General features: G+C 37.9%; 1 protein-coding gene across 1 annotated transcript; it reads right to left on the reverse strand.

Moving 5' to 3' along the window:
* Positions 1-5,470: 5,470 nt before the first annotated feature.
* LOC103953527 (polygalacturonase 1 beta-like protein 3) lies at positions 5,471-7,866 on the reverse strand. The gene is made up of 2 exons (XM_009365276.3): positions 7,705-7,866; positions 5,471-7,537 (listed from the first exon to the last, which is right to left on the reverse strand). The coding sequence occupies exons 1-2, from the start codon at positions 7,774-7,776 to the stop codon at positions 5,711-5,713; spliced, it is 1,899 nt and encodes a 632-aa protein (XP_009363551.2). The 5' UTR covers positions 7,777-7,866; the 3' UTR covers positions 5,471-5,710.
* Positions 7,867-15,014: the final 7,148 nt, after the last annotated feature.

The raw sequence follows: 15,014 nt of genomic DNA on the forward strand, positions 1-15,014 counted from the left end.
CCATGAACTTTATTCGGTTATGGTTTTGGATATGGTTATAAGGGTCCTCAATTCATATCCGTCCCCGAATCTGACCTGAATATATTGTGTGTGTGTGTGTGTGTGTGTGTATTTGATATATAATATAATTTTATTCAATTTACCAAACTCTCACTATACTAATTCATTATGTATGCATCAAATCCTATATTATCTTTATTATGCACCAAACATTATGCATGGGGCATACCAACAACCTCATCAATTCAACACTCTTATTGTTATACTCAACCAAATTAATTCATTGAATCGTTTTATATATCAATTATCAAATGTTCCAAGTTTATCAGATTCATCTCTCTTCAAGAGTCTCACTATCAAGAAATTAATTCATTGAATCAATTTGTTTTGTCTTCGTTTCGTATTTGCTTTTGTCCTCTTTTTCTTTTTTATTGGACCAATTTATCATATTGGCTTATCGTGAACAGCTTCAAATATATTGTTATGTTTTTTGTAATTGGATTTTGCTATTTAATGATGGAATTAGTATCTACTAAAATTTATAGTGCATAAATCGGATGAATATAATTTTTTTTTTTTTTTGATGAAAATGGATATAATCGATAACCGATTGAAAATCCGTCACCTGGTGGATATAGTTATGGATAATCCCCGATGGTTAATTTGTGGTTATGAATATGATTAATTTTCGTGGTTATGAAGATAAATATAGCATTTCCATTATCAAATCGAACCATTGCCATTCCTAATTCTAATTGATCTTGAAACTTGATGAAGTATATCCGCCATACTTTCGCCTTCTATCATATGAAGAGTTGTTGCGCATCAACGTCAACATTACACATTTAACGATTTTTCAAACCTAATTTTAAATGGATAATGATTCAACATTTATAAAAAATTAAAGGCCTTCATCCTAAATTATGGCAGTCAATATTAAACCGCATACTTTTCTTTTTAAGGTAATTTAGCTAAAGATCATAAAAACTTTACTATTTAGAAATATATCAGTGACATATTTTGTTCTAAACTTAATTAGTGATATATTTTTATTAATTAGGTACAGGTCAAGAATAAATGCTACAGGGGCTTTAGAGCAAGTCCACCGGGAGTGGATTGCCCGGCACCAAGCACCCAAAAGAGGCCGGCCCCCAACCAAATCACTCCACCCCAGCCTAATAGGTTGGCACCCAGCCCAAGTCAGGCAAGAGACCGGCCCAGAATCGACAAACCCAACAATCAAAGCATTTGACGTGAGCAATCCTGTGCTCGGCGGCCGGGACAGTGTTGGCCGTGGGGGTGTTCACCACCAAAATAAGAAACCCCAATAACACCCTTCATCCATCACCCTGCCGTATTCAAATCTCATCCTAAAATAAGAAACTAGACGTGTACCTCTAGGAACGACACCCAAACAACTCAGATCATCCACACACCCATTCATGCCACCCTAACGACTTTCACTTTTGGAATTTCATCTTGGAATCCAACCATCTACGCTTCTACCCAATGTAGTGGACCAGGATTGAGATTGCTTTTGTCGACAAGTTCGCTTGCCGTTGGACCAGGACTTGCCGAGCTATGTGATGGTGGTTATGAGGATAAAAGGGCTAGGAAAAAAAGGCTTTAGATGAAAGGGTGGGGAACAAGTCCGAGCATAATATTTTTATTATTATTTTATAATAAAAATAATAATATCTTAATAAAATTGATTAGGCTATTTTCTGTTAGGGGTGGAGATCTTAAAGCATTATCAATAGTCAAAATTTTACCATTCTCTCCATCTTTCTCATTTTTTCAAAAAAAATTGTGACTACATGCTGCCCAACCTTTCTCCTCCACCACACAACCAACCGTTAAGCAAATCTATGAAATCTGCAGTCAAGCCGTCCATGTACGCTCCGTCTTCCCTCACTAGGACACCACATCGATCTCTTTCAACCTTCTCCCACTCCCAATCCAGCAACTTGTTTTGGTAGGACTCTTTGACGATGCCACACCACCGCTACCACCTGCAAGAGAAAAAAGACCCGAAATCAAACCCAAAAAGCTCTAATTTCAATACATACGCCTCGCCCCTTTCACCGGCAAGGCTTTCTTGTTGAGCCCAAAACGGGTAAAGCCGTGACGAGGATCTGCGGGGGGTGAATTTTACAGGTTTTGATAGTTTCTTCCTTTGGGTTTGAAATCTTTTTGTGTTTTGATTAATTTGATGGGTTCTATCTCCTTTTGTTCTGTGATATGAAATTTATAGTTTGTTTTTAATAAGTAATTTTATGGGTCGAGAGAGACTCCATGAGATGTGGAAAAGATTATAGGAAGAATAACAGAACCAGGAAACGAACATTGCAATGAAGCGTCTGAATATAAATGTAAAAACAAAACCATGAAATGGACACTGCACTGCAGTGTCTAAATCAAAACGTAAAAAAGAAAAAGAAAAAAAAAACAGAATTAGGAAACGAACACTGCATTGTAGTGTCTGAATCAAAATGTAAAAATAGAAAAACAGAACCAGGAAACAAACACTGCATTGTAGTGTCTGAATCAAAATGTAAAAATAGAAAAACAGACCCACGAAACGGACACTGCATTGCAATGTCTTAATCAAAATGTAGTAAAAAAAAAAAAAAAACAAACAAAACTAGGAAACAGAAATTGTGTTGTAGTTTCTGAATCAAAATGCAATACAAGAAAAACAGGACAGGGAAACGAACACTGCATTGTAGTGTCTGAATCTAAACATAAAAATAAATAGTTGCTCAAAGAATGAAGCATAGAAGGCGAGTGAGTGATGAAAAAAAAAAAAAAAAAAGAACTAGGAAATGGACATTGCAATGTAGCGTCTGAGAAAAGGGATGTCAGTTGAACTGGATGCTAGCTGTAATGCCAGATTCTGTAATTTTTGTTTATTTTAAATGTCAAATTAATAAATCATACAATGTACATATAAAACAAAATATGAAACAAATTTCCCAAAAATTTCCCAAAAAGGTTAAAAACAAACACTAAAAAAATAGATACATACGTATTACGCACACTCACCCAGCATGTCCGCTAGTTGTGTGTTGTATGCAGCCTTCCCAAGTTTTCTAGACATCCTTGCTCATCCAGTAATATTTTTGGGGGTTAAATTAGAATAATAGTTGGCTACTTAAAGATGAGTAGGAACTTCTACTTAAAATTTCTTAAAATTGTTCGTTGTCAATTTATAGAATATCGTATTTATAATTAGAATCGTTCAAATTATAAATCACCCTATAAAGATCGCCTCTACAAAAATCAATTAAAAATATGGAACTTTAACAAAAAGCTCTTGGTACTGTTCACTTTAACAAAAAACCATATTTTTACACTAAAAGTCAATCCTGGTACTATTCACTTTACCTTTTATGTTGTCTTTATCATTAAAACTCAAAGTTTTCAAGCCATTTTTATTAGTTTTTCTTTAAAAATAAGGTAGTTTAGTCATCAAAATGTTTAAAAACAAATGAACGGTATTGGTAAAAACATTACGAACCATCTATGTATTTGCTACAATAAATTGACTTAACGTCCTTAGTTTTAATTTAGTTTTTTGCATAGATGATCTTTACAGTGTGATTCATAGTATGAACGGTTTTGATCATAAGCACAAAACTCTGTAACTAAAACACTAAGATTTTTTAGTAGGAGCTGCTACTCTTCTTTGAGTAGCTAAATATTCTTCATTAAATTGTGAAGGCTTTTTATTCGAAATGGTCAATGAAATCTGCATAACTTTCAATTGGTTTCTGAATTTGTTGTCACATCCCCGCCCAGGCCCCTACCACATCCTGGGCTCAACTCCACCGTAGCACGATATTGTCCGCTTTAGACCCCAACCACGCCATCACGATTTTGTTTCTAGGAATTCACACGAGAACTTCCTAATGGGTCATCCATCGTGGGATTGCTCTCGCGCGCTACTCGCTTAACTTTGGAGTTTCGATGGAACCCGAAGCCAGTAAGCTCCCAAAAGGCCTCATGCTAGGTAGAGATGAGAATATACATATAAGGCTTACAAGATCCTCATCCCTGGGCGATGTGGGATGTAACAATCCATCCCCCTTAAGGGCCCGACGTCCTCATCGACACACATCTAGCTAGGGATTGGCTATGATACCAAATTGTCACATCCCGGCCCAGGCCTCCACCACATCCCGAGTTCGACTCCACCGTAGCACGATATTGTCCGCTTTAGGCCCTGACCACGCCTTTACGGTTTTGTTTCTGGGAACTCACACAGGATGCGATACCAAATTGTCACATCCTGGGCTCGACTCCACCGCAGCACGATATTGTCCGCTTTAGGCCCTGACCATGGCTTCACGGTTTTGTTTCTGGGAACTCACACGGGATGTGATACCAAATTGTCATATCCCGGCCCGGGCCTCCACCATATCCCGAGCTCGACTCCACCGTAGCACGATATTGTCCACTTTAGGCCCTGACCACGCCCTCACGGTTTTGTTTCTGAGAACTCATACGAGAACATCCTAATGGGTCACCCATCATGGGATTGCTCTCGCGTGCTACTCGCTTAACTTTGGAGTTTCGATGGAACCTTAAGCCAGTGAGCTTCCAAAAGGCCTCGTGCTAGGTAGAGATAAAAATATACATATAAGGCTTACAGGATCCTCACTCCTGGGCGATGTGGGATGTAACAATTGTCCCTTAGTAAATCATTTTGTTAATTTCATAAAAAATCTGTCAATATCCTCGTTAAATTATCACTTAAAGAATGGCACAGTGACCATATTTTAAAGGTATTTTTGTTAAAACAACTCTTATTGATATATTTTTCATGAATAACTAAAATAATTTACAGAAAACATATTCAAAGATCATTTTTATTAATTTTTATTATCAGAGATGAAAATAAAAATCGGCGTAACTCTTATGGACTCTTCCGGATAAACAAAAAAAAGGACGGTGCCGCCGACAACTGCTGTCCCTCATGGGTCATAAGCCTTTCTCATTCCCACAATTTACCCACACGGCCCTTTGGACCACCTCATCTTTTACCCACACGGCCGAATTGACCTCCGCCCTTCGTTATATATATATGTACGCCTAACACATTTTGTATGCCACTGGCTAGTACTACATTGCCACTTCATTTTCAAATCTATCGCATTTTAGCCATCTGCATTTTAAATTAAATATTTTCTTAATTACTTACAATAAGACGAGTAGCTACGATCTTTGGCATTTTTCTCAACACTCGCAGTTAATTATACACATTCTTTTTAGCGCTTGAAGTCTAAAAATTATGCGTTTGAATATCTCCTTTAGTATCACTTATATAACTAAATTGCAATTTCATTTTGCTTTTTCAACTGGAATTTATTAATATTCAAATTAAAATGGACAAAGCACCAATTAACCAAATTATTTAAAAAATTAATATAAAGCTAAAAACAATAATGCAATAATAAACAATTAGTAATAATATATAGATTAAACTCATTGCTCCATTAATTTGGCTTCCAATTATTGGGGAAGCAACACATAAACATTTATCAAGGATCATATATCATAATCAAGACATTCCAAATGTAAAAATAAAAAAAAATTAAAAAAAAAGGAAAAAAAAAACTCGAGGTCGAGCCATGGGGCTAACCTTTCTTAGCCACAGGTTCGAACCCAAATTAACCAAACGGGCTAACCCTCCACGTCATCATCATCATCAGTCAGCAATAGTCCAAGTCATATCATTCTGGAAGATCCAGTGGCAGACTTCGATCCGACCGGGACCCGAGCCCAATGCCAAAAAAGACCCATGAGTCGGACTCCAGGCAGACGTGTCCAAGTGACAGATGGCAACACCGTGGTTGACCTTGGCCTTCGAAACCGGGTCCAGAAGATCCGCTTCGTATACCCGAACTTTTGGAACAGAGTGACAGTAATAGAGTAGGTAAGGGAACAAGCTCTGGTGGCACGACACCGACTGCGTGACTTTGCCGCCGTTGATTCCCTTCACCGATCCGATCATCACGTCGTGCTTCGCCCCGTTGACGTTCTCGGTGCTCCGGACGACGATGTTTCGGCCGAGGATGGTGGTGGCGAAGTCAATCATGTCCTCCGCGGACCCGACGCAGCGCTTCGTCTCGCCGGCGCTGGGGGCTCGCTCGCATTCCTGCAGGGCGTCGACGATGATCTTCTCCATCGTCGAGTTATCCGCCGCGTGGAAGATTTGCTTGAGGGCGGCGATTTTGGAAGTGGCAAATGGTAATTTGGAGAGAATTGTCCGGGGCAGAAACGACCTTTTGGGCATTTTATCTTGAATGTCGGGCATTGGCATCACGACTCCTTTCTTGAGCATCGACTCCCGGAAGAATTTGCCCGGCTCCACCCATTTTTTCACCATACTGCCGCTAGCCGCCGCCGCTTTTACGGAGCCGGCGCCGGCCTTGGTGTAGCTTTTGAAACTTACGGTCTCCTTCTTGGCGTAGTCCTTGAAAGTCGTGTTCACGCCGTAGATCTTGAACCCGATATCCTGCCCCCTCGCTCCCTTCCCGTACCCGGTGAACTTATCCGACCCGATATTGAACGACTTGCCGTAACTCGTGAAATCCATCTTCTCGCCGTTGGAGTTCTTGGCGTACGACTGAAACGAGTCGTCGCCGACATTGGCTCTTTCTCTGTAGCTGGTGAATGTCTCGACTCCGGCATTGCCTCCGTCGCCGTAGCTCTTGAAATTGTTCGCCGGATCATTCTGGTCGTTTCCGTAATTATTGAACTTGTCGTTTGCTCCGTTCCCGGATTGGCCGTAAGCCGTGAAGCCGGACCCGACTACATTGGCGTTAGTTCCGTAGCCCGTGAACTCGTTCGGGGCCCCATTGCCGTTTTTGGAGTAGCTAGTGAACGATTGGTCGCCAGCGTTGGCGTTCTCACTGTAGCCCGTGAACCCGTGGGACCGCCCGTTTGAATCGTCCGAGTACGAGTTGAATCCGAGGTGGGGAACGTTCACCGAGTCGGCGTACTTCTTGAAATCGCCGGCGCCGCCGGTGGCTCCGGCGGCGTAGCCGTTGAAGCTCTGGTCCACCACGTTCCCGTCGTTGGCGTAGCTGGTGAACTGGTCCTTGTGGTTGACCGAGTCGCGGCTGTACCGCCGGAACGAGTCGACTGGGAGGTTCTCGCCGAGCGAGTAGTTTTTGAACGAGTCGACTCCGGCAAGCCGATCGGTGCCGTAATTGGTGAAGTTTTTGTCTGCGTAGACCGCGAAATTCGCGTCCTTGTCGTGCTTTTCTAGGCTCTGTGCCAAATCGGGGAAGCAGAGAAGATTGGCTGCGGAGCAGAACTCAGGCAGCCGAGTCGAGAGGCCGTTCTGAGCCGCTAGCTTCGCGAAGGCCGCCGAGCCCACCGCGTCCAATGGTGAGGCCTTCGAGAGCAAAAACGATGGCTTCTCAGCATCGTTCTGGACCTCTTTGTTCCAGTAACGAACCAGATAGGCCTTTGGCGAAAATGGGTTTTCGGTTGCACCGGAGCTGCCGCCTGCGGCGGCGATAGCAACCTGCATTGTGTCATAACAATGGCAAATCGGTCGGAACAAGTAAAATTAAAGTAGCCAGAAACAATGCAGTACAAAAATTAATCAATAGGATGAATTAATTCATAAACGGTACGAAATAAATAAAAAAATTGGATTACTGTTACTGGATAGAAATTTAGATGGCTTACATTGAGAGACGAGAAGAAGATAAAGAACAGAGAGAGGGGAGTCACAAGGCAGAGTTGTGTGTGCTGCTGCATTTTTGTTTTTCTTTATTTTTTATTTTTATTTATTGGGTGCGGGGAAGTGAGAGAGTCTGAGAGAGCGAGGGTTGAGAATTTTGGTGCATTTGTTGGGTTTTAAGCAGGTATATATATTGGTGTCGAAGAAAGAGGAGGGAATGAGCGAGTGAGTGAGTATGTGGGTTTGGAGAGTTTTTCAATATGCTTTAAATACGAGGCGGTCCACCATATATTATTGTACAAGTATAATGAAATGTTTCTTCATTTATATAATAACGTATGTCGTAGTATACTTATTCTGAACACGCTAAAAATCTATTGTGTATTTAGACTTTTGATCTCTCTCTCTCACTCTCTCTCACTCTCTCTTGTGGAGGTTTCATGTTCTAATGTATTTTGATGAGTTTGATGCTTACTTATAACGGTGTGATCTTGTCACTACACTTCACGTGATTTGCTAGAACAAGAAAATCTAATATCCAAGTGAATCAAGATTAGTAATTTACGCGTTGATTTTTATTAAATTGTTCAACTTGCCACAATGTAGAAAAAACAATTGATATTCAATTTAAGATGAACACCACAAAATTATAAAATTTAGTACCTAAAAATCAAAATGAAGCAAATTAAGTAGAAAATCATATGGTATGACTTCAAGTTGGAAGTCTTGAAACCTTTATATCCTCCTCTTAAATTGTCCAAGAAATTTTATGAAAGAAAAAGACTAGTGCAACTTTAATTTCCCAATTAAGAGAAAATCTAGCTGTAATCAATAAAAATCCACTCTAATTAGATTTGAATCAAAGGGCAGTCAATAAACATTCTAGAATTTTGTCTTTAAATAACATATAAAAATGTACAACGCGTCAACAATATTAAAATGTTTATTCAAAAGAATCACGAAAGTTTTTGTCTAAAACTAAAAATACAATAGCTACGACAATACAGAATTTGACCCCCACTTCTGAAACCAAAAATATAATAATTCAGTAAGTCATGGATTGCTTTAGTCTTGTATTTTATAATTTATTTTTCATTTTTTAATTTGGGTTGTGAAAACAATTATTATGCAAAGGAATAGATAAGGTTGCGTACAACAAATATTCTCATTTCGATCATTGCAAAATAGAGGGTGAGTTTTCGCACAATGAAAAAATTGCTCATTTGTGATTGAAAGGTCACGATTTGAGTCGTAGATACAGTCTATTTACAAAGTAATGATAAGGCTGCGTACGATAAATGTTCCTTGCAAAGATGGAATACTTGTTAGCTTGGAGCTGCCCTAATATGTCTCGATTCAAATTTTCTTATTTTTCATAGTTTGTAATCTAATCTTAATTAAGAGAGTGACTCGTACAATACAAATATAGAGTCGATATTACAACGACATATATGAGTTTACAACATTAACAGAAAACACGATAACAGTATATTCGTATCATGTAAATCTTTTTAATTAAATGAACTAACCGACGTCAGAAAAGGCCACGTCAATCAGTCCACGAGTCCAAGGCCGCAAACCGAGCTCTGACTCTTTAGCAAAAGAGCACAAAGAGCGAGTGCACTGATGATGTGGCAGCCCTTAAAACCGTGTAGATCACAGGTGGCAAAGTGGGATTGGCGGGGGGTCGCTGTTAAGACAGATTTTTGACGCGTTTAGCCGCTTAAGTTTTTGTTCTCTAATCCGGAATCTTTTCGTGATCCCTCTTTTTCCTAACGGGAAGGCATGCATTATTAGAATTGATTCAACACGAGCTGCATTATATCACGGACAGTGCCAAGGCTCGTGAGCTTCGGCAGGTTTTGTAGTTTCAGCGAGAGTGATAGGGTTGTATTCGGAATTGCGGAAGAGAATTCTCTAACTTGTTCGCTTGCGATATCGCATGATTGCGTGAATTACCACTTGAAATGTGTTTGGATCGATTACGATCGGGGATGATTGAACTAATTTGTTAACAAGTCTTAGCTATAACGAGGTTTAACCATTGTTCTAAAAATCACTAGATGGTAGTCGGACGTTTGGAAGAAGTCTAAGTTAGTGATTGTATGAGATGAAAATCCAAGTGATTACGAGTCCACAGTACAAGTGATTTAAGTCCGTAGTAATTTAAAGAATATTTTTTGAGACTTGTATGAATTTATAGAATTTTAAGAGAAATAACAGTATCAAATGCGTGATCTAAAAAACATTGGCAAAGTGGGTCACATAGAAGGTAAGCAGGGGCGCCAGACAATCAGCCCATGTTAACTAGCAAGCAAGGTGGCACAGCTTAATTGGACAATAGTTACAAAAACAAAACAAAAAATTGGTGAAAGTTGGGAGGTCGACTGGTCGGGTTGGGAATGAGAGAGAGAAACTCTTCGTTCTTCTTCCACGATCTCTTCTTCTTCGTTGGAACTAAAAAGTGCAAAAACTATAACTCTCCATTCATCATTTCTCAAGATTGAAAAGCAGGAAAAAAATGATTTCGAATTATAAAATAATCAGAATAAATCGCCTAAGATGCCTAATCACTTGTCTAGGCCGCCTAGAGCCGCCTCAGCGTCCGCCTAATCCCTTTCTCAATTTTCCTCTCGATTATGGCTTAATCCCTACGTCTGGCCACCGCCTAGCACTTAGGCGTCCGACTAGGCCAATTTTTGGAACATTGCGGTTAACTTACCATGAGTCTTATCAAAACCTAAAAAGTCATTTGATAATCAATTTGTTTTTACTTTTAACTTAACAAAACATGTTAGACAACTGCTAACCTCAAAGCTTAAATTCTCAGAGAATAATTCACCAATGTATATATGACGCACATCATATTTATTTGTTTTGAGGAAAAAGAGACAAACATATAAGTGTAATCTCACAAAAAAAGAAAAAAAAAGGGACACATAAGTGAGGAACTTGGAGTAACCTCATAATCGCTTGCGAATCAATATCTCAAATAATTAGTTTGTAATCTTGACTAATCCTAATTAATATTCGGCATGTGTTTTCAATGATGTAGGTGATCACCAAATCATATGATTGTGTCGCTTTATATATAGTTAATTATCATGCATCTTCCGCACGCTTCATAATTAATTAAAACTATTCGTATTTCATGAGCAAAACACAAACATGAAGAATCAGACATGGGCAAGGACACAGGCTTTCCAAATTATGTTGTGTGAAACAATGAAGATTTTTCTCTGATCTTGACGTGGTACTAGGATTTTTTGACAAATGAGACTGCATCAGAATATATAGGGACCCATTAATAAATTTCAAGGTTCTTTAAAGATAAGTCCTTGTACCTTTTAATTGTTATAGATCGAACATGCGTGACAAAATTGCGTTGTCGAATTATGTCATGTTATATGTATTTTCTGAAAAAAGTTGAGGTTCCATTATAAAATTAATTAGCAATATTGGAAGTAGTTTAACTTCGTATAAACTCTTGTAAGGGCTCTCCTCCCATTAATGTGAAATTATTTCTCAGCACGTCTTCTTATGTGTAACAGACCTCCCATTAATAATATGTGATTCTTTCTCAATATGCGCATTCACGTGTGACGGATTTTCAAACTAACACGTGACGTGGATACATGAAGCACGCATGGACGTTGGACTTCACTCATGGGCCAACCTTCTCTGATACCACCAAGAAAGTTGAGATTTCACTATAAAATCAATTGGCAATATGGGAAGTAGCCAAACTTTTTATAAATCTTGCAAAGTTTCTCTTTCCATCAATGTAAGATTTATTCTCAACCCTATAAAAATCATGTGCTTTCATAATATTATGTCAAATCAATTTTGGTGCTATCTAGCTACATTTATAATATTGAAAAGCCGCCAAAAATATGAAAACAAATAAATATTACCTAATAAAACATATTAATATAAAGAAAGAGAAGAGAATACTAGCTTCTCCGAAAGTATATGCGGAATGGAGCAACGATGCTATAGAGTGCTTTTGTTCACTTAAGTATAAAAAGCAAGGAAAATAAATTTAAAGGGAAGGAAGAAACTTCAAGTAGTGGAAGAAAGTTAGACTGAATGTTTGTTTGTATGATTAACATTTGTAGTACTATTCGATTGTATGAACATGGTATGTTTGGCTTTAGAATGGTATAGGTTGCATGCACCCATCATCGACATGAAAATGCAATGCATTCCTACTCTACTTTTTTGAACGAGGCTTGAGTTCAAATCTCAGGAAGAACATACACTAATAGAAATATCGTACTTGTGATCATGTAATCAGCGACGAAGTCACAGCGGCACAAGGAGGTGTGGCCGCACATATGGTGTCGAAAATCCCCATAAAGAGGGAGAAATCCGCTCTTTTAAACCTGCACAGAAGGTGTTTATGGATTGGGTTTGAACTTACCTCTTTAGTGTGTTTTATTTTTAATGAAAGTAGTTGCTTGAAAAAAAAAAAGTATATGTAAACTTAGACTGGCAGAGAGAGGAATATATAGACTTATAGAGAACATAATCTTTAGGAATGTTATAACTTTTCACTAAACATATATCTTTAGGAGGATATACAGACTATTTTTACCATATAGTTGTACCATCATTTGTATCATCTATTTAGTAGAGATGAGACTTACATACGTTGGCGGATTATACCTCTATTAGAGATTGTATAAATGATAGTACAAATAGGTGGTAACTGTAGTATTACTCTTCACTTAACCTAAAAAATTACATTACTTTCTCTTTTGGTAAAAAAAAATTTTACTTTTTTTAGTATGACTTTAATTTGTAAATGCGTATGGATTAATCTATGAAGCATACATTAATCAGCTCATACAATGTGAAGTGCTTATAACATACGATTTGTTTATCTATCTTTCTTTTAAAGTCAATTTATAAATCATGATCTATAGATTGATTCTGGTTGTTTATACCTAGTGAATTAATAAATTAAGAATTTACATAGGTCACTCATACATGCGTAACACGACTAATTCTAGCACTTTCAAATTCTTTTAACCCATTAATGCTTTGCGTGTTTTCTGTCTTGCAGCATACTGCAACGAAGTTCATCAATAGCCAGTAGATGCATGTGGTGATCACTTGTTTTGGTGCCTACAGAACACAATAGGGTTTCCAAATCTGATTTCAGTCCATCCGGAAATAGAACTGGGCCAACTTTAATCCATGTGAATTGTACTGTATCTACTTCTTCTGCCCCATATGACTTTTCATACATAACCCCATCTGGTTTCTAATTATTTATGGCCAGATTCCACCTGAAATTGTTATTTTTCTTTTTTATTCCGTCAAAATTATTTACCTATTTGATCAAAGTCTCCGTCGGTGTTTGATTTGAGAGATGTAGAGAAATACATATACAAATATTCATTTGCTTCCCGTTCCTGCATTATGATTACAGACATACATCCTTTGCTTCTGCATTTCTCTCCCCTAAAAATAATGGTATATGATATCTGTCCTACGTCACGAATCAATATCTCGAATCGCTGAGGGTCTTTCTTTCTATGAGTAGAGTTTTGATCTTTTGTGTCTATATATCTTCCTCGTGATGAAAAGATAAACCACAATATTCTTGCATTTATCTCTCTATGTTATAAATAGCTAGTAGGAAAATGAGAAAAAGGGAGAACAACCCCTTAATATACCTGCGTTCACATTGTCTAATATTACAGAAGAATCGTATATTGAATACGACGTTATGAATATACAGTAGGGTTTGGGGCATATTCCATGTTCTGTTCAAACCCCAGATTAGCATGCATTACTTTATACTTTTTAAGCAAAAACAATATAAAGACAGAAAAACCCTAGTTCTTTAGAACCTACCGTCAATCATGATCCACATGTCATGCCCATGGATCAGACAGACATTCGAGTGAAAGTGATATCATTTTTAATTGACCTTTCTCCTGCAGTCAAGTGATATATAATCCTATAAAATTAAACTGCCGACCAAGTACAGAAACACATTTCTAATTTTCACACTGTGGCTGACAATTTTAGATAGTTCCAGAGAAGATTAATTAATTCTTGACGATTATTTTTGTCTATAAACTTTTCATATTTGATCCATTGTTAAGTAGGGACTGCGGAGAGCAGCTTCACGAATAGAAATTTGGATCTCGAATCCAAAGTCTTGGCCCGATCATCATGTGCTCTCACATGGACAGCATTTTCAGCAGAGGAAACAAGTCATGGAAATGGGATTTGAAGTCAAAGTGGCAGTCATTTCAAGTAAGACCTATACTACCCAACTACTTCAGTACCTGCTCTGCGCCCACATATATAATCATATTATTTTTAAGGAGAGTGTCTCTGAGAGTTGCTCTTCTCTTTTTCTGCAAATTCAAGCTATACTGAAAAAGACGTTACTTTAAACGATGCCGTCTCGAGGCTTGACTGAAAACAAAAGCTTATGCCCATTTCAAACGACGGTTTATGGATCCAAGGCCAAGCTTTTGTTCAGCCACTAATTAACAGATTGACCAAAGCAAATGTGAAAAAACTGACATCATGATGGCATCATATATGAGACTACAGTATGAAAAGTTTGATTACGTGGTTAGTTAGAAGCTCTCATAAAAATTGAAACGTTACATACTGTTCTTAAACCGGTAAATTGGGTTAGAAGAATGTGAAAAAATGGTGGCCACGAGTATAGTATATACGAGAGGAACATTTCATTCATCACCTTATACATTTTGCCCCACACTATAGGCCACAAATGTTGTGACATCCAAAATTTGTCACCTACCCTAAAATGTGAAGAATATAAACTTGTTTAATTAAAATACAGTGAATGATTTATTTATTTGTGAGTTAGTAATGAGTAATAGCGTGATCATGCTGCCTTACTATAAAAAATTTCTTACTCATGGCATGTATGGACCCTGTATTTCTCTCTCTTTCTTCATGATCTGATTCCACTAGTACAGTGATCTCAGAAACGAAGCAACCTTTTTCTGCTCATAAAGAAAGCAATTCGACAACTGATCTCTATACGGCATGTTTACAAGCACAACGAGAACGAGGGTCGGAGAAAACTCGCATCAAATTGCCAAAAATACCAACTAAAACCTAAATTTGATAGTTTAATGCAATATATAGAGATACGGTAGCTATCTTTTTCTTTTTGTGCGTTCCAACAAGTATATTTTGATAGTTATATAGTGTGAAGTGTCAATTTAGTGACTGAACTATTACCTCAGTGAAAATTAGATTCCTATAAAAATTGCTAACTTCATCATATTATTATATTCAAAGCGATTTTATCCAA

Source organism: the organism of the source record quoted next, unplaced genomic scaffold, assembly GCF_019419815.1.
Source record: "Pyrus x bretschneideri cultivar Hongxiangsu unplaced genomic scaffold, Pyrus_bretschneideri_v1 Contig6, whole genome shotgun sequence".
Classification (NCBI taxonomy): Eukaryota; Viridiplantae; Streptophyta; class Magnoliopsida; order Rosales; family Rosaceae; genus Pyrus; species Pyrus x bretschneideri.